At 43.5% G+C, this 27399-nt stretch overlaps 1 protein-coding gene across 7 annotated transcripts in view; it reads right to left on the bottom strand.

The window, feature by feature from the left end:
* The window catches only part of RHOBTB3 (Rho related BTB domain containing 3), a 73886-nt gene that overhangs the window by 34520 nt on the left and 11967 nt on the right, over window positions 1–27399 (bottom strand). For all 7 annotated transcript variants that reach the window (XR_012668476.1, XR_012668475.1, XM_075128584.1 and 4 more), the window contains exons 4-5: window positions 23348–23540; window positions 17077–17228 (exon numbers count right to left, since the gene is read on the bottom strand). Coding sequence is in view for 5 of the 7 variants with exons in the window: in XM_075128584.1 (XP_074984685.1) it covers window positions 17077–17228; window positions 23348–23540 (345 nt within the window). In the remaining 2 variants the exon portion in view is untranslated. The remainder of the gene's footprint in view (window positions 1–17076; window positions 17229–23347; window positions 23541–27399) is intronic.

Genomic DNA, 27399 nt, shown 5'->3' with positions numbered 1-27399 from the left:
GCGGTGGGGGGAGGGGGTGTTTCCACCTTAGAGCACTATACATGTTTTGAATTCTTAAATTTGCTTTTGAATTTGAACACCTCTATATTGGGAAAAAATGGCCATAGTTGTGATTTCAGTATGTTTTTAATACTTCAGCTTTTCATTTACTTCCCCTTTCCCATTGACATAAGTTATTGTACTTTTGAAACTTCATGCATTTTCGAAACAAAAGAGCAATATGATATTCTCGCAGGTTCTGCATCCTGAAAAAAGTCCTGTTTAGTTTTATTTCAGGGCATTTAATCTGTATCACATGCTCAGGCATGCAGTGAGTGAAACAGGCCAGTTTCTGACTAAAGGAGAAACACTGTTGTAAAATGCTTATAAAGTTAACACTCTTAGTGTTAACAGTATAATTTCATTTTCAAACATTACATAGATTAAAAATTATTTTTTGTCTAGCACAAGAAGAGAATAGGTTAATCAGAAAAATGAGGTGAAGTTAAATAGTTTCCTTCTTAAAAATAACCACAACCATGCATGATAAAAGTTGCTTCTACAAAATACGGTTACTGATGAGATTACATATTTAACAAATTTTCACTAAGGTACTGCGCTCCCTATATGCATGAGTCTTTCACCTTAAAAGATGGAGAAAGAACTTTCAGTTCACTATAAAAAGTGGAGACACGAAAGATGACTTGCAATGGGGGAAATAACTGACTTGTATAATTTTTTGGTTTTTTATGTTAGTCTAAAAGATGTTTGTCAAAAAGGGTTTCACTTTTTTTTACATTCGACATTCTGGTCCTATCTACTTTGGAATCAAGGTGGATAAAAATCAATGATTTTTTTAAAAATAAAATTTAAAAAATCAGATTTTATTTAAATAGTTTTCTTTTGATAAAATGCTTTTTGAGGAAAAACCTATCTAAAGATAGTTTTAATTAAGATACATTATAGTTCAAAAATATCGCATCATGGAATAGGGATTATAAATTCTAATTCTATAGTATGAGACAATATATTCATGTAATGTTTAAGAAAAGTTTTGTGAATGAGTTCCAATAGTTCATGGATTAGGGACCCAATCTTATGGGGTTCCAGGGGCTTCTGTATAGATTAATCTTTCTATCTACTCAGTGCTCAGTCTAGAAGACACCATCAGAGATGCTTAGTTTTGCAGTTTTCAAATTGTGGATTTGTCTCTTCAGAGATAACATGCTTGTTAACAGCAAAAATGTTTTAAAATAAATAATATAGAGAGGTGAGAAACAACAGACCTCAACCCTATTGTCCCTCTGCAAATTTGTGTACACAGAGTCAATCCCTCACCTCTCTCTAGAACAGCAAAAGTTTCAAAAAGTTCAATGAATAGAAGATTATTGAGGGCGGAATAGATCTGGACAAGGAGAAGAAGTCTGGAGACAAATGTGAGAAGCAAGGGACAGGCAGTAGAAACGGAAGTGGAACTGTTTGAGCAGCATATTCCAGAAGTCTTGAGGTCTTTCTGAGTGTAGCCTTCATTGATTTGAAATCTACCACACCATTCTCTAACTCGAAGGAAAAACCTATAATGGCAGCAGGCCATAAGAGAGACCCAGTTTGGGAATATTTTAATGAAGTTCTTCTACCTGTGGGTAAGACAGACACACGTGCAAAATGCAAACAGTGCAACAAAGAAATGCAAGGCCTGGTTTCCCGAATGAAACATCATGAAAAGTGTTCCTTCTCAGGAGGAAGCTGCATTGAAGATGATGAAAGGAACCTGTCTGAACACGCAGGATCTTCAGGTTTGTAAACTTTTTTATTTCATAATTCTTTCTTAAGGACTGCCTGTTTTTCTTCTGGGACTATTCTTGAATTCTCATGTTTGAGCAAAAAATATAGTTGTTACTCTATGGTACTATCATTTTAGATGCAGTTGTGATAAAAAATAAATAGCTGAAATAGGTAGATCTTCCTTCTATAATTTCACCTTTAAAGTAGTACTGAATGTCAGTGAACGCAATGAGTAATATTAAATGATCAGTTTGGTAATAAATTAAATAACTGCATGGACTTATTTTGTTTAGGAAAATCCATCCTGAACATACAGGATTCTGAAGATCATCCACCTTCAAGATCACCATCATTTTCTATAGTTTCAGAGTTATCTGCCAAGGATAGTATTCCAGTCGCATCACCTATATCACATAGCCACAGTATATTACCTGTAGCAAAAAGAAAAAATCTCCATCATCCAGAAACAACCATAGATAAGTTTGTGATAAGAACCAGCAGATAACAAAAAGAGGTAATTGATGAAAAAATTGCCTGGTCTGTTTATGCAACAAACTCTCCTTTCCGTATGATTGAGAACCCACACTTCATTAACACGATTCAGTCATTAAGACCAGGACACAGTCCACCCAACAGAGCAGATGTCAAAGGCAAATTGCTGGATAAAGTATATGAAAGAAAAATTGACCAGTGTGCTTAAGGTGTAGAGGGTGAATTGTTACCCTGAGTCTTGATGGGTGGAGCAATGTCCACAGTTATCCTGTTGTATTTGCTTGTGTGACAACAGAAGAAGAGAATGTCTTCCTTACAGAAACAATTGATACATCAGGAAATGCACACACAGCAGAATATTTGCAAGAAGTAGCAGTAAAAGCTGTAACAAACTGTGAAAAAAAAATTCAAATGTCTATTACGCAGCTTGGTCACAAACAAAGCTGCAAATGTATCCAAGATTAGAAGATATTTAGAAGAGTGATTCCCAAGCTAATAACATACAGTTGCAGTGCTCATCTGATGCATCTCCTAGCCAAAGTGTTCCAGAAATAAAGGCTAACATTGTTGAAATTGCAAAATACTTCCATATCAACCACTTTACAGCAGCAGCAGCTCTGAAAAAAGTGGGAGGAACCAAGCTAACTCTCCCACAAGACATGCGATGGAACTCGGGAGTGGACTGTTTTGAGCACTATATCAAGAACTGGCCTAATCTGATCATAGTTTGTGAACAAAATCGTGAGAAAATAGATGGTACTGTCAAGCCAACGTTGAGAACTTTGGCTGTAAGAGAAATGTTGAACACATGCTGAGTACCCTGAAGCCTATTTCTGTAGCCTTGAACAAAATGCAGGGAAATAGCTGATTTTTTGCTGACGCTGTTGAAATTTGGAAGGAACTGAGTGAGATCTTAAAAAGAGAAATATGCAATGACAGAGTTAAATTACAAGCATTAATGAATGGGACAAGCACTATCTCCAGCTCATTTTCTTGCAAATATTCTCAATACTAGGTACCAGGGTCAAACCTTAACTGCTGAAAAAGAGGAGTTGCCTATGACAGGGACATCCAGCAATCATTCCTCCATAATGCCAACTATAATAAACTTCAGACCGAAGGGTGAACCATTCAAGAAATATGTTTGCTGATGAGGTTTTAATGATGAACTGGTGGAAGTCACTTAAGCACTTGGATTCAGAGACTGCTGAAATGATAATCTCACTTTTAACAGCAATAGCTTCTTCTGCTGGTGTAGAAAGAATATATTTTTCCGCTGGATAATTCATTCCAAACTGAGAAACTGTTTGGGACCTGAAGAAGCAGGAAAGCTTGTTTTTCTTTTCCAGATTATGAACAAACAGGAAAACGAAAGTGAAAATGACGGAGGTAGCTGCAGAAGCCAATATTTTAAGTTTCGCATGTTGACCTGGCTGACATAGTCAATTTAATTTTTGTTTTTTTTTTTAAAAATATACTTCATTTAACTATTTTAAAAACAATTTTAACAAAAACAAACCTGATTTTTAAAAACTTGAATGTTTAACTAAATTCAAAAATTCATATGCTTGTTTTGTTAAAATATGTTTGCTGTTGAAGAAAAAAATCCAGAATACATAATGTTGTTGTTTTAGTTAAATAAAACAATTTAAATGTCTGTCTGGTGATGTTCTCCTCCTAATACAGCATGGCAAGAGAATCCTCCAAATATTAATAATTAACCTATTGAATTGGAGATATTTATGAAGTCATTGGGAGGTGAGCTCTCTGCTTCAGTTACCTTTGGTAAGTGAAATAACCAAACAATCATTCATTTTCTGATATAGCTATAAAACAAATCTGAAATCAGTTTTCAAAATAAATCATTTTTAAAAATGTGTACTGTGTACCTTCTAAAAATGAAACCTACATCTATTTCTGAGTTGTGAAGAATATAACAACCAACAAGAATGCACTTTTATGTAGAAATCTATGATTAAATTAAGTCTTTCTTACTAGCGATTTAAATCAATTTAAATCAAATCCACTATTTGGAAGGCTATATGATGAGTGGAAAAAATTAATTAAGATGGAAAACTAGCAAATGAGAGTGAAAGGGATTTTTTGTCAACACATTTAAAACTCTGTTTAACTTCTATTTAAGTACAATGTCTAATCAACACTTGGTTGAAAGACTGTCTAAAAAAATCCTTTTCACTAAGTTGTGAGAACTCAAAATAAACATCTGAGATCCCAAGACGTTATAATTGATAGGGAAGATCACATTTAACATTTCTGATACTCTTAAAATACTAATAAAAAACCGCAGAAAATAAACTTATTGGAGAAACAAAAACAAACTTTCGGATCTTCTTCATACACCAGAAAGAAGCAAAAAAGGTGCAACCCGGCATTTTTTAAATTCTTTACAAGTTACCAGTATGGAATACATTTAAAAAAACATGCACTTCAGCAATCTCACAAGCAAGTCTCCACTGTTTAATTTGTGTTACGCACGTCATTGCTCATTTCGTATTTGTAAAAAACGTGTTTTTGAAATTTTAGTCCTAACTATCTAACATTAAGGGCTCAATCCTACTTCCACCAAGATCAGTGGAAACGTCATTGATTTTAATGGGAGTAGGAGCGGGCACTAAAAAAAAAAACAAAAAAACCCACCTTATTAAGTTACATCTCGAAGTGGGAGAGAAAAAAGCTAGTATGATTATCCACTTAAACTAGGTTGTCAAGTGGTAGGAAGAGTCATCTTGATTATTATCGGAGGCCTGCTGTACACACAGTTTTTCTATTGCTCCACTGTAGGTGCTGCAGTGCCCCATATCTGGGATCGGAGATCTTCACTGGCAGTGTCCATTGGACCACACATGCGCACCTCCCAGTCTCACGCCATGAGCAGCATGTATATGTAAGTGCTGTGCGGTCCAAACATCACCCAATTCCTTCTCTACTGCAGAGCTCATCTTTCAGCTCCAAAGCAGAAAGGCAGGTAGTGGAGCACCCATAGGGACACGCATCTCGAAAACCTCAGTTACTGCACCCGATGAGTAACCTTCTCTTCTTCTTTGAGCGATGTCCCTATGGGTGCTATAGCGATGTCCCTATGGGTGCTATAGTTACCTACAGAGCAATGCCCCTAGTTGGAAGGCTGGGGTTTCGGAGCAGCATTTAATGCGGACGATAGGACAGCGTGTCCTAGTAGAGCATCTAATGTTGCATCATGAGTAATAGCGTAGTGACAGCTAAACATGTCCACAGATGTCCATGTGGTCGCTTTTCAAATGTCAGTAATCAGGACATTGTTGAGCAAGGCAAAGAGGTGGAGAGAGAGCAGGTGGAATGTGCTTGAGTGCCAGAAGGAGGTGGTTGATTATGCAGTTGGTAGGACAGGTTTATAAACTGTGACATTCACTTGGAAAGGCATTGCTTAGAAATGGCTGTGCCTTTGGATCTTTCAGCCACTAACAGGAATAAACATGGTGAGCATCTGAAAGGTTTAGTTCTGTCCAGGTAGAAGGCTAATGCTCATCTGACATCCAGGGTATGTAATGCCACCTAGTGCTGGTTGCTGTGTGGCTTTGGAAAGAAGCAGAGAAGGTGGATAGATTGGTTTAGATGGAAAGAGGATGGCACCTTATGTAAAAATTTCCTTGTCTTTATGAGAAGCGGGAGGGGCGAGGGGGATGAATGCCATGAGCGCTCCAATTTCACCAACCCAACAGGCAGAGGTGATTGCAACAAGAAATGCTGTTTTCATGGAGAAGTGAACATAAGAGCACGTTGCCACTGGTTCGAATGGTGGTCTAGTAAGATAATGTAAGACAACGTAAGGGGCCCAAGCTGGGGTGGGATCCTATATGTGAGGATAAAGATTTTGGAAGCCTTTCAGGAAACTTTTCATGAGCGGTTGGTTGGTGGGTGAACATAAGAGTGGCCGTCTATCTAGGGGTGAAAGACCATGATGGCTGCCAAGTGCACATGAATGGAGCTGGTGGATAACCCCCATCTTTTAAGGTGTAAAATATAGTCCAGGATGAGTGGAATTGGAGTGCTCATTGCCTTGACATGATTGGAAGTGCATCAAGATTGGAATCTAGTCCATTTGTGGAAGTGCATCTAGTTGTATCACATCTGCTATTCAAGAGTACTTGTTTAACAGCCTCTGAACAGGTCATCTCTGAATCCTGGCACCATGGCTTCAGGTGGAGTAGCTGTGGATTGGGATGGAGGACTTGATCCGCATCCTGTGAAAGGAGACATGGAGTCGGTTGCAGAGTATTCGGAGGGAATACCATTATGCGAATAAGGATGACTCGGGCTCGGACCCCTTGGATTTTGTGAAGTACTCTGAACAGAAGGGGAAAGGGAGGAAAGACATAGAACAGTGGCACATCGCATGTGAGGAGGAATGCGTCGTGATGCTACACCCCATATTCTTCATAGAGATATGCTGATGATATTAATATGGCATAACTAAGATATGTTTTATACAAGATGGGTCATGTGAGGTATCATTTGAAAGGTTCTGATTTACTGAATGTGATTATCCAATTTGTATGCAAGTGTGATTTCTGTATCTGAAGTTTCTTTAGTGTATTGAACTTAGTTTGCAGGTTTGTTTTATTTGCTCAGTAATCTGCTTTGTTCTGTTTGCTATCCCTTATAATCACTTAATCTACCTTTTGTAGTTAATGAACTTGTTTGTTTATTCTATAACCAGTTTGCGTAATTCATGGGGAGGGGGGCACAAAGCTGTGCATATCTTCCTCCACATTGAGGGAGAGAGCGAATTTCATGAGCTTACACTATAGGCCAGGGGTTAGCAACCTTTCAGAAGTGGTGCGCCGAGTCTTCATTTATTCACTCTAATTTAAGGTTTTGTGGGTCAGTAATACATTTTAAAGTTTTTAGAAGGTCTCTTTCTGTAAGTCTATAAAATACAACTAAACTATTGTTGTATGTAAAGTACATAAGGTTTTTAAAATGTTTAAGAAACTTCATTTAAAATTAAATTAAAATTAAAGCCTCCGGACCAGTGGCCAGGACCCGGGCAGTGTGAGTGCCACTGAAAATCACCTCTCGTGCCGCCTTTGATTCAAGAAGAGGTCCATTGTCATTCGTACAGCATAAAGGGCATAGTGTTCAGATGGGGCCTTGAGGAGACAGTCATCTAAATATGGAAATATGACAATGCCCTCTTTGCATAGGTAGGCAGCCACTACTGTGAGGACTTTGGAGAACACTCAAGGGGGACTGTAGAAAGTATGACGGGCAATACTTTCTATTGATAGCGATTGGTTCCCATGATAATCAGAGGAACTGTCCGTAGGCAGGGTTTATTGTGATATGAAAATACGTGCCTTGGAGGTCAAGGGCTGAGAACCAGTCCCTCTGTTCCAGTGCTGACATAATGATGGATAGGGTAACCATCTTGAAGTGGTGCAGTTTGACAAACTTGTTGAAGGTCTAGGATTGGTTTCCACCTGCTGGATTTCTTTTGGATCAGAAAATCATGGGAGTAAAAACCTTTCCCTCTGTGAAGGGATGGGACCGGTTCTATCATTCTCAGTTGTGGAAGGTGATTTATTTCTTCCCGTAGAATGTGTTCTAAAGAGACTGGGAGGGAGGGTGGGTGGGCGGGTAGGAAGGATAGATAGGAATGGGATCTAGTACCCTTCCTTGATGACCTCTAGAACAGTGGCTCTCAACCTTTCCAGGCTACTGTACCCTTTTTAGGAGTCTGATTTGTCTTGCGTATGCCAAGTTTCACCTCACTTAAAAGCTACTTGCTTACAAAATCAGACACAGAAATACAAAAAAGTGTCACAGTACACTTTTACACAATACACTATTACCAGAAATTTCCTGACTTTCTCATTTTTACTATATAATTAGAAAATAAATCAAATTGGAAGTTGCAGCCGAATGTCCTGATCTTTTCTGTCCCTGGCAGTCAGGCTGTGGCAGTGTATAGTATTTAGAGCAGTATAAACCAGTCATTGTATAAAATTTTAGTTTTTACTCACTTCGCTAATGCTTTTTATATAGCCTGTTGTAAAACCAAACATATATCTAAATTAGATTAGTTGATCAACCCCCCGGAAGACCTCTGCATACCCCCAAGGGTATACCCCTCTCTCTGGTTGAGAGCCACTCCTCTAGAACCCATTTACACAAAGTAATTAGCTGCCATGATGGAAAGGGGCTAAATGGTCGTCAAACTGGTGGGATGCTGGAGATGGCTGCTGAGACCTGAACAGGGGGAAGGCTTCTTGGGGCCTCAACCACACCTTTAAAATTGTTGTTTGGCCGAAGGTGTGAGAGACATAGCCCTTGAGAAGTTGTATGTCTGCACTTGGTAGGGGGCTTCTGTTAACAGTGTTGTACCATAAATGAGGAGAGAACAGTGCTCAGGATTGCAGGGGTATTGCTATTTCCGCAGTCGTCTCTTCAGCACTAGCATATAGATGCAGAGAGAGCATAGAGTACTTGAGCGTTCAGGGAGTGCAGGGACTCATCCATATATGAGTATATATCCATATATGACTCATCCCTATGCAAATAATTTGGGAACCTCAAAAGGACAGGTCCTCAGCTATGGTTTGTACCTCATTGGGGAACCCAGAAAGGTGCAGCTATGAGACCCAACTCATGACTACAGCAGTCACAATGGAACAGGCAGCAGTAACTGCAGAATCCAAGGAGGATTGTAAAGCTATATGGGCCAAGGTATCCTTTAGATATAAGCGCCTGGAGCTGCTCCTTCATGGCATCAGGAAGGTCATGACAGAGTTCCCGGATTTTGTAATAATTGACGTAATTTTATTTCGCCTCACAGTTGGAGACGTGGAATTGGAGCATAGCAGATCAATAAATCTTGCAGCCAAATAGATACAATCACTTCCAATCCCAGTCATAAGGGGTGGATCTAGGTTGGTATTGGCATCCCTTTTCATGCACTGCCTTGACAACTAAGGAATTTGGAGTGGGGTGATGTAATATTTTTTGTTGGCCCACTTGCAGATGGATGCTGGGGTCTGCCAGAGCACGTTGGCCAAGTCGAGAAGGGACTTATTGACAGGGAGGGCTATTTTGGAGGATGAGGATGTGTGCAGAATGTTGTGCAGTTTATGCTGTTCTTTCACTTCCTCCAAAGGAAACTGGAGGGAGTCTGCTATCCTGTGAAACAGCTCCTGGAAGTGTTTAAAGTCGTTGGCTGACATAGGGGGTAGAGGTATGATACCCTCATCGGGGAAAGAAGAGGAGAAACAGAGTGGCAGTGTAACCTCCTCCTCTGGTTCTTCTTCTTCATCCATTATCAGTCTCCGGTGATCAAGAGATGGATAGGGATGGCAAATTTGTAGGCCTCTGGCTTTGTTCTATGGGAGACTTCCCAAACTGCCATCTGTATTTGACCCACGGATTCCAGTATGGCTAATGTGGAGGTGTCAAGGCTGAATCCCCACTCTGTAACTCAGAGTGCAGAAGAGAGGGGCCTGCAAGGGTCTAAAAATCAATACATGCCACTCCAGGCTTGTATTAAACTTCCAAGGCAATAGCTTTTCTCTGACCTTGGCTTGGTAAACATTGCCACCACCCAAATGCAAACAAAAAAAACCCTTTGAACTCAGGAAGGAGCCACTTGGATCCTGTGGGATACCATCAAGCCCTTACACACACCCCTCCCCGGGAAGAGCTGAGAAAGAAAACAAAGGAAATTAGCTGTGACTATCAGCTAATCAAACAACATGCACAAACCTCTTAGGACACCAAAAATCCAATTCTGTTCTTAAAGAAGGTAAATTTTATTAAAAACAAGAAGGGAAAATATACACCTGCAACTTAGGCTTTCCTAGATCTTAAGAGAAACAATTACAAAAATTAAGCACCCAAAATAGCTTTCTTGGGGGTTCAGCTTAAAGGTTACAAGCAAACAAAAGCATCTGGGGTTAGCACAGAGGCGATTCCCAAGCCAAAATAAAAAATAAACCTGATTGTGTCTAAACATTCCATATCCAAATAATTTCTTCTAGGTATGGAACATGAATTTTTATACCTGGTTCAAGATTTACATAGCATTGCTGCTCCACCCCTGCAGCCCAGAGAGCAACAGACAAAGGGAAAGTTTTTTCTCCCCAATTTTAAGAAGTTCTACCTTCAAATTGGCTCTTTTGGCAGGTACCCATTTCTTCTCTTGTACCTGTGGCCTTGTTAATCCTTTACGGGTAAAGCAAGCGGAGAACAGACTCAGAGGGATTTTACAGCTAACTGGCTGGCTGTCCATCAAAGGGAGCTACTCCTCCCCCTTCATGTCTCACACGCCCCCCAAATCACAGACAGTGCTGCCCAGCCTGGTTCAGGTCAGGTCCACACTGACTGGGATTTCTTCCTGGAGGTTTAGGAAACAGAATTAATAAGACACATGCACCTCTAACTTTACTAATAATTACATGAAAAACTAAACAGTGATTTTTACATTTCAAGGACTACAATGACTTAAAATGCAGAGACATTTTTACCCGGTTGATTCTGGGAAACCTTCCTGGGAGAGTGCATCAGCCACTTTGTTAGAGGCTCCTGAAATGTGCTGTATTTCAAAATCAAAGTTTTAAAGAGCTAAACTCCACCAAAGAAGTTTTGTTTGTTTCTTTGACTGTGTGAAGCCACTTCAGTGCAGCACGGTCAGTCTGCAGGTGAAACTGCCGTCCCCAAATGCATGTGCGTAGCTTCTCCAGAGCATACACAAAGGTGTAACGTTCTTTTTCTGAGACTGACCAGTGGCTTTCCCCCTCAAAGTTTTTGCTGAGAAACACGACAGGATGGAATTGTTGATCTAGTCCTTCCTGCATTAAAACTGCTCCTACACCACACTCGGAGGCATCTGTGGTTACGACAAACAGGTGGTCGAAGCTTGGGACCCTCAATATAGGATCACACGTAAGGGCCACCTTAAGCTGGTTAAAGGCTGTCTGACACTTCTCAGTCCACTGAACAGCATTTGGCTGTTTTTTCCTGGTCAGGTCTGTCAGTGGGGTGGCAATTTGGCTGTAATGTGGTACAAATCGTCAGTAATACCTGGCCAAGCCCAAGACGGATTGGACCTGCTTCTTTGACTTAGGAACAGGCCAATTTTGGAAAGTATTTACCTTAGCCTGTAGGGGGTTGATAGTACCTTGACCCACCTGGTGTCCAAGGTACATTACCCTGTTTAGGCCTATTTGACACTTTTTGGCCTTAATGATTAATCTGCCTCCCTTATGCGCTGGAAGACAGCTTGGTGTTCTGCCCACGAATCTGAGAATATTGCCACATCGTCGAGGTAGGCAACTACAAATTCCCCAAATCCATTCAGGTGGTTATTTACTAATCCCTGGAAGGTGATGGGTGCATTTCGCAGTCCAAAAGGGAGTACATTAAAATTCACACAACCCTACATGGGTGATGAAGGCTGACCTTTCCTTGGCAGGATCATCTAGCGGCACTTCCCAGTACCCCTTAGTTAAGTCTAAGGCGGACATGAACTGGGCATGTCCCAGTTCCTCCAACAGCTCATCTGTGCGTGGCATTGGATAGTTTTCTAGCCTAGTTACGGCATTTAGCTTACAGTAGTCCATACAAAAGCTGATTTCTCCATCTGGTTTGGGAAACTCTCAGAGGGGAGGATTACACCCATCTGTAACATGTCCTTGATCTCCCTTTCAACTGCGGTTTTGGCTTGAGGAGCCATCCAGTAGGGTTGGACTCTAATTGGGCCAGCATCACGTGCGTCAATGGAGTGGTCTGCCCATTCTGTCCATCCTGGGGTGGCTTAAAACATTGGCATGAAGCTGATGCCCAGCTCCTGAATTTGCTGTCGCTGCTTGAGCCCAAGGGTCATGGATAGGCTCACCTCTTCCACACCACCGTTGTTTTTTCCGTCATAGTAGACTCCTTCAGGCCACTCAGTGCATCTCTCTCCTGGGCTGTAAACTGGAGAAGCTTGATTTCTCAGGAATAAAAGGGCTTTAGAGAATTAACATGGTATACTTTAGGTTTTAGGGTAGGGTCTGGGTAATTAACAGCTCCCAGACGCTCTTGGACCATAAATGAACCCTCCCACAATGCTTCCATCTTACTGGCCTGGAGCGCTTTCAGGACCATAACTTGGTCACCTACTCTGAAGGAATGCTCTCTGCATGTTTATCATACCAAGCCTTTTGCTCTTGCTGAGCATCCTGTAGGTTCTCTTGAGCAAGGGCTTGAGAGTCCTTGAGGGTGTTTTGCAGGTTGGTCACAAAGTCCAAAATGTTAGTTCCTGGAGAAGATGTAACTCCCTCCCACTGCTGCTTCACCAACTGTAATGACCCCTTAACTTCGCGGCCATAAACTAGTTCAAAGGGTGAAAATCCCAAACTGGATGTGGTACAGCCCTGTTGGCAAAGAGCAACCGCTGCAACACTAGGTCCCAATCACTGGAGTGCTCATTCATGAATTTACTTATGGCCCCCAAAGTCCAATTAAACTTTTCTACTAGGCCACTCGTTTGATGGTGGTAATGGGTGGCAACCAAGTGGTTCACCCCATGAGCTTCCCAAAGACGTTTCATGGTCCCTGCCAGGAAGTTAGTTCCCAAATCTGTAAGGATGTTGGAGGGCCAACCTACCCTAGCAAAAATGTCTGCCAATTCCTGGCTGACGCTTTCAGCCATGTTGTTGCTTAGAGCTACTGCTTCTAGTCATTGGGTGGCAAAATCCATGAAAGTCAGTATCTACAGCTTTCCTCTGGGTTTCTTCTTAGGGAAAGGACCCAGAATATCCACAGCTACATGCTGAAATGGAACCTCAATGATGGGGAGTAGCTGGAGAGGGGCCTTGACCTGGTCTTGGGGCTTTCCTACCCTCTGGCACACCTCACAAGACTGGATAGAGGTAGAAACATCCTTACCCATTCCCTCCCAGTGGAATGACTTCCCCACGGTCCTTGGTCGTGTTCACCCCAGCATGGTCACTAGGGTGATCGTGGGCTAAGCTCAAGAGCTTTTCCTTATACTTAGCTGGAACTACCAACTGTCTCTGAGGATGCCAGTTCTCTTTGTGCCCACCAGAAAGAGTCTCCTTGTGTAAGAGTCCTCCTTCTATAATAAACCTGGACCTGTTAGAAAAGCTGAGAGGTGGTGGGTCGCTCTGTGCCGTCGTCCACAACTCCTGTGAGTTTCTCATCCGCTTCCTGCTCTACCTGGAACTGTTTCCTTGATGCGGGAGACATTAGTTCCTCGCTGGGTTGTGGACTTGGGCTTAGTCCCATTGGAAGCAATGCAAGTGATGGGGTTGTTTCCGTTGATTGTGAACCGCTCTCCGCTGTTGCACTAGGTGGTATTTCAGTCTCCAGTTGAGCCTCTTGCGCTGGTCTAGCTGCTGCTGCAGTGTAGGTTCTGTGGCGTCCTTTGGTACTGGCTCCCCTGACTCCGGTGGGGTTGCAAGCACGGGCTCTGGTACTGACTGCTCCTCCAGTTCGATATTTGGGCTGGTTCTGGCTGGGTTCCTGGAACTGGATTTACAACTGCTGCCACAGATTCTGGTCTGGAGTCTCATTCCACCACCTCTGGCTGGGTTTCTATAGGAAGCTCAGAAATGGCACATGGTGTTGTCCTGGGGTGATTAGGCGTCATGAATAGTGAGGATGTGTAGATGATGTGCTTTGTGCCTGTCCCAAATGTAAGGGGGGGTAGGAGGGGAAGGTGTAGTCTTCCTCTTCTTTCTCATGGGGGAAGGATGGTGCCATCTTCGGAGGGGAAAGGGAGCAGTGCTGTGACTCCAGAGAAGAGAACAGAGGGGGAGGGAGCTCATGTCCGAGTACTTGTGACTCAGGCAGGTCAGATACAAGTAGGTCCTTGGGGTATCTGACCTCCTGGAGAGGAGAAAGCCCCATCACCAGATGCAATCGATGCTGAGGGAAAGGTGCATTCTCTTGAGCAGCCAGCAGATGGAGACGAGGATTTGCTCGGTGCCAAGGGTTTGCTCAGTGCTGGAGGCTGAACCAGTGACACGAGCATGGCCAGTGCCGCATGTTTTGTTGGTGCTGAAAGCGATGTCAGTACTGACAGAGCTGCCAGTGCCAGTGGTTTCGTTGGTGCCATGACACACAAAGTTGATCTGGTCGGGGCAGTCAGCACTATTTTTTAAGGTCTTGCATTGCGGTCTCTGGTGCTGAGAGATGGTGCTGATGCCTGCAGGTCTGCTCGTTTAGCGCCTTTAGACATATGTTTAGCTGCGATACTGTAGGTACTCGGACAGTCTCTGGAGCTATATCTCATATCCGAAACTGATCTTGCAGGGAATGATGTTCTGGCAGGCAGTGAGCAATGAGGGGGCTTGTTTCTTCCTGTCAGCACGGGGAAAAGATGTGCTCTTAGAATGACTTGGCGAATGAGGATCAGTGGATGAGCTAGCAGAGTGTGAGAACCGTGCAGCGGAAGCATCTGGTACAGGGTACAATGCTGTACTCGGTGAGAAGTCACAGCCAAAATGTCTTGATCTTTTCTGGCCCTGGCAGTCAGGTTGAAGCAATGTGTACACTTCTGCGGGACATGTCCTTCTCCCTGGCAGTGGATGCACTGTGGGTGACTGTCGCTTACCAGGAAGGCCTCCTGGCAGGAAACACACCACTTAAACTCAGGAGATCTGAGCATAAGGACGAGGGAGAAAGTTTCCGAATCAGGAAGGACGGGAAACAGGAAAACAAAATGTTAAGCTATGAACTAACAGGGAGGGTAAGAGGAAGGAAACTTTTTTTTTTTTTAAATAAAGGTAGAGGGTGATAAAGGAAAGTATTAACTACTAAACTACACTAAAAACTAACAGGTAAGGCACTATCTAACAATTCAAAGGATAGGTGGGCTCTGCTGCGGATTCCATCCCAGACCAAAGGCAGTTTAAAAGGAACTGGGAGGCAGCTGGACTGCACAGTGCTGTATGTACACATGCCACTCACGGTGCGAGATGGGGAGGTGCGCACGTGTGGTCCAACCAGCATTGCTAATGAAGATCTCTAATCCCAGACAGGGGACACTGACACACCTACAGTGGAGCACCCAAAAGGGACATCATTCAAAGAAGAACTTTTTTTTTTTAAAACCTAAATAGTTATACTGGTACAACCCCAACTGTGAAAACAGTTTTAAGGCACCTTTAATACCAGTGTAACTCATCCACAGTCAGGGAGGGAGGCTGTACCACTTTACCTATACGGATATAAAAACACAAAGAAAGTATTTTTCCACATTACAAATGCTTTGCCAGTACAGCTATAACAGCACAGCCTCCTAGCACAGATGCAGCATGACGACAGTAGGAGGAGTTCTGCCAGCATAGTAACACCACCTTCTTGAAGGACATTAGCAGTGCTGTATGTAATGCTGTTGCAGCCGTGTTGGTCCCTGCTGAATATTAAAGAGACAAGGTGAGTGAGGTCAGATCTTTTATTGGACCAACTTCTGTTGGAGAAAGAGACATTTCAAGCTTACACTGAGGTCTGGGAAATGTATAGAGCGTCACAGCTAAATACAAGGTAGAACAGATTGTAACTACTTTTGCTAAACACACATTTCAAGGGTCCTTCAAAATGAAGTGCCCAGTTAACTCTCCAGTCATAAGGAGGAGGAGAGGGGAGGCGGGGAAACTGGGTGGAGGGTTTAAATGGGTTACAGATTGTTGTAACAAGCCATAAATTCATTGTCTCTATCTAGTCCATGATCTTTTGTATGCAAAGTTATGCATACAAAAGTTATGAATTTAAGCTCCAAGGCCTGTCTTTTGAAGGTGTTAACGCCAACCTTTCCCCCACACCCACTCATTTTTTCCCCTATGACTGGAGAGGTGTTAACAGTCCACTTCACCTTGAATGGTCCCTTCAAAATGTGTGTTGACTATTTATTCTAATCAATCTTTTCCACTTTGTATTTAGCTGTGACACTCTGTACATTTCCTAGACCTGAAGAAGAGCTCTGTGTAAGCTTGAAAGCTTGTCTCTCTCACGAGCAGTCCAATAAAAGACATTACCTAACCCATCTTGTCTCTCTAATTAGCTACGTTCACAGAAGCACTCTTCTGTGGTACAGCTACATCTACACTTGGGTTTATGACCACATACCTATGTGTTTTTTTCACAACCCTGACAAACACAGCGATGCTGACAAAACTTTGTAGTGCAGACCTGGCCAAAGTCCTTGCCTCAACAAATGTACGTTTAACTTGTAATTAAAATGTTCATGGTTTATTTTTTTCATCACTCTCCTTCCCCTTGTTTTGCATTTTCAGGCAAAAGAAATGAGCTCAACTTTATTTTAACTGACTGGACAGACTGCTGGAGACTCTAAACTGTTCAAAGACTGAAAACAAAAAAATTTCAGGCATACATTAAAATTCAAACACAATAACATGCTCATTTACAAGTAGAACACAACTGTAAGCAATGGAGCAATTAACACCAAACATCCCACCTAAGCATCTTGAGTAATTTGGAGCATATTATTAAAATGACAGCACAGTAGATTATATGACTAGGAAAAAGATCTGTTCCTTGAGTTTGTCAAAAAACTTCCTGAAGTTGATTGCAACAGAGGGAATTCTAGTACTCCCAATATTGCTAAAACTGGGGAAAATGCACCACCAGTGGAAAATTTTAGATAAAAAAGTTTTGTGTAGATAAGGCCCCAGAGTCACTGTCCCAGTTATCCAATTCTCATTTACACGGTACACACTGTTTTAAATTAAAGCCAAAATTTGGCTTTAGAGAGATAGCAGAGCAAAGATAAAATCTTCATACTTAGTACAGTTTCTCACTTACCACTCCTCCAAAATATTTTCCTATATAGAAATCACTGAGACTGTGCAATTCAAGGTAAGTAGCTCCTAGCTCTTTAGCGAGTTGAATCCCTTCAGAAGCAGTAACACAGCTCCCTCTGTCTGAACTGCACAGTGGACAAGTACAAGGTACTTCTGAGAAAACAAAAGATTTATAGAAGACATTTTAATTAAATAGTCCACTACACATTGGCTTGTAAATACTAGTGAAGATATACATTATATCATAGAATCACAGAATGTAGGGCTGGAAAGGACCTCAAGAGATCAATTCTAGTCCATCCCCCTTGCTGAGACAGGAGTGAGTATATCTATACCATACCCGAGAGGTGTTTGTCTAACCTGTTCTTAAAAACCTCCAATGACAGGGATTCCACAACCTCTCTATGTAACCTGTTCCAATGCTTAACTATTCTTGTAGTTAGAAACTTTTCCTAACATGAAACCTAAATCCCCCTTACTGCAAACTAAGCTGATTACTGCTTCTCCTATTCTTGGTGGGCATGGAAAACAATCCATCACCATCCTCTATATAACAATTGTACACATGTGAAGACGGTTTATCATGACCCCCCATCAACCTTCTCTTCTCCAGACTAAACATGCCCAGCCAGTTCTTTCAACCTTTCCTCGTAGCCCCCATTTTCTAAATTTTTTATAATTGTTGTTGCCCCCCTTGACTATCTCCAATTTATTAACATTTTTCTTAAATAACATATATAGTAAGCAACAAATCAAAGAGTTAACTAATTAATACTGGTACATGCAGTGTTGTTGTAGCTGTGTCGGTCCCAGGATATTAGAGAAACAAGGTGGGTAGGGCAATATCTTTTATTAGACCAACCTTTGCTGGTGAGATAGAAAAGCTTTTGAAAGCTTCTCTCTCTTACCAACAGAAGTTGCTCCAATAAAAGATGTTCTTTATCCCACCTTGTGTCTCCAATACTGGTACATTACGAAATCAAACATTTTCTTGCAAGTCAGAATATTAACTATCTGACACAGACTGAATTTAACATAAAAAAACCCAACAACAACAACAAAAACCCACCACACTAAAAGAATGTGAAGGTTGTGAAATCAAGCACTGAAAAGATAGGAATCATCAGCATTAAAGATGCTTGTGCAAATCTAAATTAGCCCCCATGTGCTATGGAAGTAATTACATGATTCCAGTTATATGTGGGAGAGAAGCAGCAGCCTCATAGAGACTGTTCTGTCCCCTGCAGTGTGCCTGGGGATGCAGGAAACATGTGCAAAGAGGTAAGGGGGAGCATTACCTTTATGGTCCCTTTACTTCCCTGTGCAAGTTTATATAGTGAGTCATGATTGTGTCCTGTGTGACTGTCTGTTCAGAACAGAGGTGGGCAAACTTCAGCCCGTAGGCCACATTCGGTCCACAGGACCCTCCTGCCCGGCACCTGAGCCCCGGCCCCTCCTCCACTACTCCCCCTCCCCTGCAGCCTCAGCTCGCAGCGCCGCCGGCACAATGCTCTAGGCGACAGCAGGGCTGGCAAGTTGTATGGGCCCATGGTGCCCAAGCTTCAGCAATATTCAGGGCCTGGGCTCCACCAATGTTTGGGGCCAGGTCTGTCCCCTGGCCCTGCCTGCCACCCTCTCACCCCCGCACCTCCTGCAAGTGTCCCCTGGCCCTCAGACCATCCCTGCCTCTCCCCTGCAGCTCCACACTGACTCTGCTCTGCAGGCTCTCGGCATCAACTGCCGCCGCAGGGCCCTAGTGTCCCCCATCCCTAGTGGCAGGGCAGGCTGACCCTGACCCTGCCCTTCTGCCTCGGACCCTTCCCTTTTCCGGTGGGATGCTCCACCAGCACAGGGGACCCCCCTGTCCGCAGTCACCACTCCTGCCCCATCCCGGGCAAGGGGCAGCCCCATCCCTCACCCCCAGTGAAGCTACAGTGAGGAGCAGCAGCAGTGGAGGAGGCGCACATGTGATGGCAGCCCCCCCCCCCCCCACCACCACAGGGGAAGTGAGGGGGCTTCCTGGACCTGAGAGGGGCCCTAGGACAACGTGCAGTGACAGTGGTGAGTGTGCTGCTGGGGCAGAGAAGAGGGGCCTTCCCCCCAGAGCTCACTGCTGCCGGTGGGGAGAGGACTGGGGGGAGTCCTCCTCTCTGGCCCCAGCCCCGGGGCAGCCTGCCTGCACCCCAAACGCCTCAGCCCCACCCCACCCCAGATCCTGCACCCCCAGCCAGAGCCCTCACCCCCACTTACCCCTAGCCTCTGCCCTAGCCCTGAGCCCCTCCCACACCCCAAACCCCTCATCCCCAGCCCTCATCCCCCCACGCCCTAACCCTCTGCCCCGAGCCCCCTCCTGCATCATGAACCCCTCATCCCCAGCCCCACCCCACAGCTCTCACCCCACCCCTTTGCCCTAGCCCTGAGCCCCCTCCCACACCCCAAACCCCTCATCCCAAACCCCTGCCACACCCCACACAGCCCTTACCCCTGCACCCCCTCCCTCCCAGAGCCTGCACCCCTCACCCCCTGCCCCAGCCCGGAGCCTGCACCCAAACTCCATCCTAGAACCTGCACCTCCACCCCCTTCCCACACACCCTCTCCTTCCCCCAAACTCCCTCCCAGAGCCCTCACCCCCTCCCGCACCCCCACCCCTTGCCCCAGCCCAGAGCCTACATCCAAACTCCATCCCAGAGCCTGCACTGCTCACCCCCTCCAGCACCACCACCCCCTGCCCCAGCCCAGAGCCTGCCCCAGCCCAGAGCCTGCACCCCAGACCCCCTCCCCCACACAAACTCCCTCCCAGAGCCCAACCTCTCACCCCTTCTGCACCCAAACTCCTCCTCAGAGCCTGCACCCCAGACCTCCTCTGCCCCACCCAAACTCCCTCCCAGAGCCTTAGGCAGGTAGAGGCAGAGTTTGGGCACCATCAAGATTTCTACAAACCTGCCACCCTGGGGCAGCGGGGCTAGGATCTCCTGGGGCAGCGCAACTGCAGAGCCCGGCCTGACCCGGTGCTCTGTGCTGCGCGGTGGCATGGCAGGCTCCAGCCAGGCAGTGCGGCTTAGCGCCGCCAGCCACCGGTGCTCCAGGCAGCACAGTAAGGGGGCAGGGAGCGGGGGTTGAATAGAGAGGGGAGTTTGGGGGTGGTCAGAGGGCAGGGAGTGGGGGGTTGAATGGGGGCAGGGGTCCCGGGGGCCAGTCAGGAAGGAGGGGGGGTTGGATGGGGTGGCTGGGGACAGGGAGTCGGGGGGGGGGGGGGGAAATGAGGCAGAGGCCGGGCCATGCCTGGCTGTTTAGGGAGGCACAGCCTCCCCTAACCACTCCCTCCATACAATTTCCAAAACCTGATGCGACCCTCAGGACAAAAAGTTTGCCCCCCTGGTTCAGAACCTTGTACTTTATTTCCCTGGAACCACTGGTTAATTGAGGAAGGAACAATTATTTTTGCATTAGTCACGGTGGCTTCGCTTTAACAGACAATAGAAAAAACTTCTGTCCATCTATAAACATGTTCTTTCATAATGTATACATCTCACAACCCAAACACTGTCCAACCACCTCAGCAAGAAGCAAATTATGCCAACAATTTTTTTTGCTCCATACCTATTTGAGTCCCAGTTCTGTATTGTGATCTGTTTGAGCAGATAGCTGTGCCTACACAGAGCCCCTCTGAAGTTAGTAGGGCTCTATAAGTAGGGCCTACTAACATCAGAGAGGCTCTGTGTGGCACAGCAGTCTGCTCAAACAGATCACAATACAGGATCCAAGCCTAAACTTAGCAAAATATTGCCTACTCTCCCAATAAAATTATTTCCAAAGCTTATTTTCACTATCAAGAAGAAAAAAAAAAAAAAGATACAAAGGTTCAGGGTCATCTGAAGTGATGCATATGTTATGAAACAAATTTATAGGAAAAAGTAAAAAGTAAAAGAATTGGCTTAGCCAAACATATAGTTAGTTAAATTAACCCTCACTTCATTATATCGGACAACAACAACTGGAAGAAGAAAAGGAGTACTTGTGGCACCTTAGAGACTAACCAATTTATTTGAGCATAAGCTTTCGTGAGCTACAGCTCACTTCATCGGATGCATCCAATGAAGTGAGCTGTAGCTCACGAAAGCTTATGCTCAAATAAATTGGTTAGTCTCTAAGGTGCCACAAGTACTCCTTTTCTTTTTGCGAATACAGACTAACACGGCTGTTACTCTGGAACAACTGGAAGATTTATCATCCACCTACATTACTCAAGCTCTCATGTTTTACCAGGTCAATGAACTACAAAACCGTTCATAAGGTTTTAAATACAGAATAGCAGCTCTTTTTGGTTCACTGAAGAGAGATACATTCAATTTTGCCAAGGCCTACTTGGGTAATATCTCCACAGAAGTTATATTATAAAATAAAGTTCTTTTGGTTTGATTGTTTAAACAGTATCGACATTGGATAGAAATCTGCTGATACGATCTGCCTCCGAGAATACCCAGTTCATATATCCCTTTTTTTAATTCATACCATGTCAAATTTAAAATGCTGCCCTAAGTAAAACAGATGCAGATTTCTTTAATAAGTCCTGGTCTGACTTTTAAAGTGTATAAAAAAAAAAAATCAGCAATACCACAATGCTTGGAAGAAGTATAGAATAAAGAATGAAAAACACCAAACTATCATCATCAAACAAATTTTAAAAAGCCAAAAGAAAAGAAATTTTCCTAGTGTAGGCAGAACCAACACAGTACCACACATAACAAATGCAGTAACGTGTGATCACTGGAGGTCTCCCAGTCCATTACAGGCCACATTTAATTCTGCTTAGTTTGAGAATTTTGAGAAGTTTACACACCATGACTGCAATTTTTAATCACAGTGAAATATTCTGTATTATGTTAAAATTATTTTACTAAAATTATTCTGGTACCCGATGTACCTTTTTTCCCTTTTTAAACACTATACTAGTTTTTGTTTTTTTTATATTGGTACATGGGAACTCTGAAACAGTGATTCTCAACCTGCGGCCCAACCAGCACACAGCTGCGGCCCATGTGACATCCTCAGGGCCATAACTAGGGCAGGGCAGGAGGGTGCAAAAATGGGGCAGCACACCATCTAGCCTTGAGGCATCAGCTCCCCTTGCAGGATTGGGCCCAGAGGCATTAGCAAGAGACCAGGGTGCTTGGCACCCACCTTATCCCACACACTCGCAGGTCCAGTGACCCTGGCTGGAGCAGGCTCCCCGGTACTAGGACCACAGCAGCAGACAGGCAGCATGGGCTGCACAGCTGAGCCACCTGAAGAGGCAGGAGACCAGGGGAGGGGGGGAGGGAGACGGGGGGGGACGACGACTTGAGGGGGTGCAGGGAGGGGTGCGTGGCCAGTGCATGGGGGAGAGACTCTAGGTTGGGGGACTGGTGGCAGTCCCTGGATGGGGGCTAGATATTGGGGCACAGTCCCTGGATGGGGGAGGGTCTGGAGGGCAATCCCTAGGTGAAGGGCTGGGTTTATCTGGGGCAGTGGGGGACTGAATGCTGGAGGGGGGCCATCGCTGGGGAGGGGAAGGCATTCTGCCCTGGACAGGGCATCCTGTCTCTGCATTATATGGCTGCCATAACACATACTAAAAACTTTAAAAAAAAAAAAAAAAAAAAAAGAAAGATGTACAGGTATTTTTATATATATGAATGTGGATGCGGCCCACATAACACAGAGAGCTGCATATGCAGTCCACAATGGTAAATAGGTTGAGAACCACTGCTCTGGAATATAGAGCACACTACAGTTATGTGTTTAAATCAAAACTGATGTCTAGAGGCTCCACAAGATCTTGAGTACAGTCTTGATCTCTCCCCACTTTGTAGTCAGAGGGGTTAGCCCTCCTGTCCCAGTGTCACGCACCGTAACACACTGTAGTTCTTAGTCCCTCCAAGCTAACAGACTTTTAGCTCCAAAAGCAGATCCAGAGCTCCTGGTTCAATTCCTGAAGATTATGAGCCATACAGGAGTGTTATTTGAGAGAGATCAAAGCATATCATTAATTTTCATTGTCTTTATTCAACAACAATTTAAAAACGCATAATATTGATATTAAAATTAATCAGTGTCAATCTACAACACCTTAACACATCACATCTTTTTGTCAATGGGACAAACTCTGAAGAAAACAAAAACTTTTTACCATGACTGGACTGAAGATGTAATCGGACTTCATTGTGATTTACCCAACATCTAACTTCAAGGTAATATTTCAGCTGTTTATAATAGGAGATTTAATACATACCGCTTTTTCTTGCGCCAACAGCGGAAATTATGACTGGAATTGAACAATGATTTAATGCTCTTTTTATCATTGGAACATAACTGTCCTTTACTTCTTGAAATGAAGATTTGTCATTTACAGAGTATTTAATCACAATGATATCAGCTCCTCCAATAAGATTTTGAGAGGTGTACCAGTCACTGTCAAAAATGTCCTACAGAGGGGAAAAAAAAATGCATCAATTATTATTATTATAGGCAAGAGAGTGTCTATACAAATATTCTTGCACACAAAAAAATAGATAAATTACGTTTTTGAACTGACGAGATGCAACAAATAGAAGAGTGGGTTTGTGTTTTGTAATTTCTCTGTATAATTTTCTTGTCTGGGAAACAATTTTTGCACTAATAGTAAGCTTATGAATGCCTCAAATCCTAAGAAAGAACAGCAGTTCAAACTCACAGTATTTTTAATAAGCACTGCATGCAGAAATATACGTTGCTCTTTCAATCATTTAACTTCAAAATTGTATTACTAAGGAAATAAAGCAGTGCCATCAGCTTCAATTGTAAAAGTATGCAGTAATTTCTATGATATTGTTAAAGTACTATAGGATCTTTTTGGGTGGATACACAAACACTTTGCTGCGTACTTACAGAACTTTCAAGGCAAATTTTAAAAATTTACACTGTATATTTCTATTAAAAAGCCTGCACAAAAGATTCTGGTGTATTGACTAACAAGCTACCTATTAAGAGTTTGCAGTTTATAGACTATATAATAACTGTACATACGATCTCTAGTTCTGGTTACAAGAAGTAACTATGGTTACTGATTTATCCTGACACTTATCATAACAAGGTTTACACACTAAAGTTGTTTCATGATTCTAATTAATTACAGCTAAAGAAAACCTCTTCTCTGAAGGCCTATCTACACAGGGACACTCAGGAAAATTAAGGAGAATTAACTAAAGCTGCAAAGTAAACATGCATAAATTAAAACATTAAATCCTGCGTGGATGCTCTCATTTCAGAGGTAAAGTGGCCTTTATTTACCACGCTATAGAGAACTAAGGCCATTTTACTTCTGAATGAGAACGTCTACCTTGAAGGGTTAGACGTGCTTTAACTTGTACATATTAACTTCATTGTTTTAGTTAATTCACCTTACTTTTCCTGAGCCCTGGTCTATTCCACAAGCTTAAGTCAATACAACATCGCTCAGAGGTGTAGATTTTCCACGCCCATAAGCAATGTAGTTATATTGACCTAACCCCTAGTGTAGACAGCACAATGTCAACAGGAGAGCTTCTCCTGTCGACATAGCTACCACCTGTTGGGGAGGTGAATTACCTAAGTTGATGGGAGACGCGCTCTCATCGGCAGAGGTAGTGTCTTCACTAAGCTCTATAGCAGCACAGCTGCAACAGTGCAGCTGCGCCACTACAGTGCCGTAACTGTAGACAAACCCTAAGTATCCCTTTGCTTTAACCTTCCTGAGTGTCCCCATGTAGACAAGCACTGAGACCAGAGAAGCGGAGAGCAGTTGGGCCATAGTAGTCTCGAACACCGTTTGCAACACTTTCCTCTTAAGACAGAGGAGCTAATCAGAATTCCTGTTCAGATGGCTGTTCAAGATTCCTGTTCTCCTGTCTGCAGTGTCCTATACTGCCAATACCTGTTTTGCAGTGTTGCTTTTGATTGGCAATCTATTCTTTTATTTCCATTTTTAGTAGTAAGTTAAAGGATTCTAGATTGCCAGTCTGAAGAGGGAAGTCTGTTTTATCTCCACTCCCTTCCCTTCCCACCCCCCAAAAAACCAAACAGGGTAGGCAGCAGCATAATGAGCTTCTGCACCAATGTTCCTCATTGGTGACCTATAAGGGTCATCTCTAGGTGAATAAGCGGGCAGTTGTCTATATGACATTTTATCTATCCATGCCCTCTCTTCAGAGATTGTCATCCTGGATACTAATCTACTGAGAACAGGGGAATAGTTCTCATATCTTATTTCCTATCTTATGTACCAACCAGTTTAATCTCACAGTTAGCCTAAGGATCACTAAGCTGGAGAACTTCAAAAGTGGTCCCAGGAATATGAGAGCAGCAAAGAAGATCTCCCAACACTCTAAACAGTATCAGGCAGGAGAGGAAACCAGAGAACCACAGGAAGGTGGAACCAAACAAAGCCAGGGATGAAATAAGCCACAAAGCAAAGGAGCAAGGAAAGCAAGGAGCAGAAAATAAGGCAAGGATGGGCAACTTTAAGGTAGCAGAGGGCCACAAAATCCACTAAAACTCTTTGGCAGGCCATACTTTTTTTTTTTTTAAATTAAAAGAATCTACATATCTTATAAATCCGAAACGTTTGTATAGTATACGTGTAAACATACAATTAATTGTGTATTAACAGTGTAAAACCAAAGCGTTCTTAAAATATAAAACCCTTCAGAGCACAACCTTCAAATTAAAAAAAAAAAAAAAAAACCCAAAACCCAACAGTTTACACATAAATCTTTCACTAACCTTTTTTCAATGTGCTGAAGAGCAGGGGATTAATAAATGAAAACAACAAAGTAAAATATTCTTAATGTTTTTTCTCCACTGCCTGGCCATTTTCTTTCATGCCATTCTCTTTCACGTCAAAAGGGAAGGAGATCTGCCACTGTGCCACCCAGCTCTGGTTATTGTCTCCTCACTGGCAGAAATGCTCCCCGCCCCTCAGCAAAGCAGACAATGGGGCTGGGCACAATCATATTGTGGGAGCTGGCAGCCAATTATGTTCTTATCAGACGAAGAGCTTGCCAAGCCAAATGTGTGGCAGTCTCATCAGCAAAGTTCAGAGCCCTCAGACGACCATCAAATATGATCAGAGGGTGGCTGTCAGCATTGAGACACATTGTCTTTGGCCACAGCTTCACATGGGATCCCTTCTTTGGCCCCAGGTGTGAAAGCTGGCTGCACGTTACCCTGGCCGATTCAAAACCTGTTCAGAAGGGCCCATGAGCAGCATGGCAAATCAAAGCCAGATATACACATGGTCAGGTCCGTTACAAGAGGGTAGCCACTGGGAAAGCAGTAACCAGAGCCAAGGGGTGTGGGGCAGAGCCCTGCTCCACCATGAGTGACCGATACATGGTTGGACCAATGACAGGCTGTCATAAACATACAGGTAAGGGTACCATAAAATCCCTCCTTTACCTGTAAGGGGTTAAGAAGCTCAAATAACCTGGTTGGCACCTGACCAAAAGGACCAATAAGGGAAGAAGATCCTTTCAAATCTGTTCTGTTTTTGTGCCTTTTGTTGTTCTCTCTGGGACAGAGAGGACCAAGGCAGAAAAAAAAAAAACCCACACACCTCTCCTAAAACCCTACCAGAAATAAGAATCTACATTACAAAAAATGTAAGTAAAGCAAGGAAATACATTATTTTCCCTATGCTAAGAGGGAGGTTTATTCCTGTTTTTTGTAACTTTGAAGTTTTGCCTAGAGGGGAATCCTCTTTGTTTTAAATCTTATTACCCTGTAAAATTACCTTCCATCCTGATTTTATAGAGGTGCTTCTTTTACTTTTATTCTTTAAAGTTCTGCTTTTAAGAACCTTATGGGTTTTTAGTGTCCTAAAAACCTAAGGGTCTGGTCTGTGCTCACCCTGTTTACCTATTTGGTTGGTATAGGATTCTCAAGCCTCCCCAGGAAAGGGTGTGAAGGGGCTTGGGGGATATTTTGGGGAACAGGAACTCCAAGTGGTCCTTTTCCTGAATCTTTGTCTAGCTCACTTGCTGGTGGCAGCAGTACCATCCCAGGACAAGGAAGGAGTTGTGCCTTGGGGAAGTTTTTAACCTAAGCTGGTAGAAATAAGCTTAGGGAATCTTTCATGCGGGTCCTCACATCTGTACCCCAGAGTTCAGAGTGAACCCTGACACAGGCATTGCAACCCAGAGCATGGGCTCCTGCTCCCAATCCTGGGCTTCACTCCAATTCCCAGAGTCGCAGACTATGGCTCCATCCCAAGCCACCTAGCTCTAGTTACTTCCTCTCTGTTGATAGAGGTGAACCCTACCCTCATCC

Source organism: Caretta caretta, chromosome 5 (genome assembly GCF_965140235.1).
Source record: "Caretta caretta isolate rCarCar2 chromosome 5, rCarCar1.hap1, whole genome shotgun sequence".
NCBI classification, from domain to species: domain Eukaryota; kingdom Metazoa; phylum Chordata; order Testudines; family Cheloniidae; genus Caretta; species Caretta caretta.
This window is presented reverse-complemented; position numbering and strand designations above follow the sequence as displayed.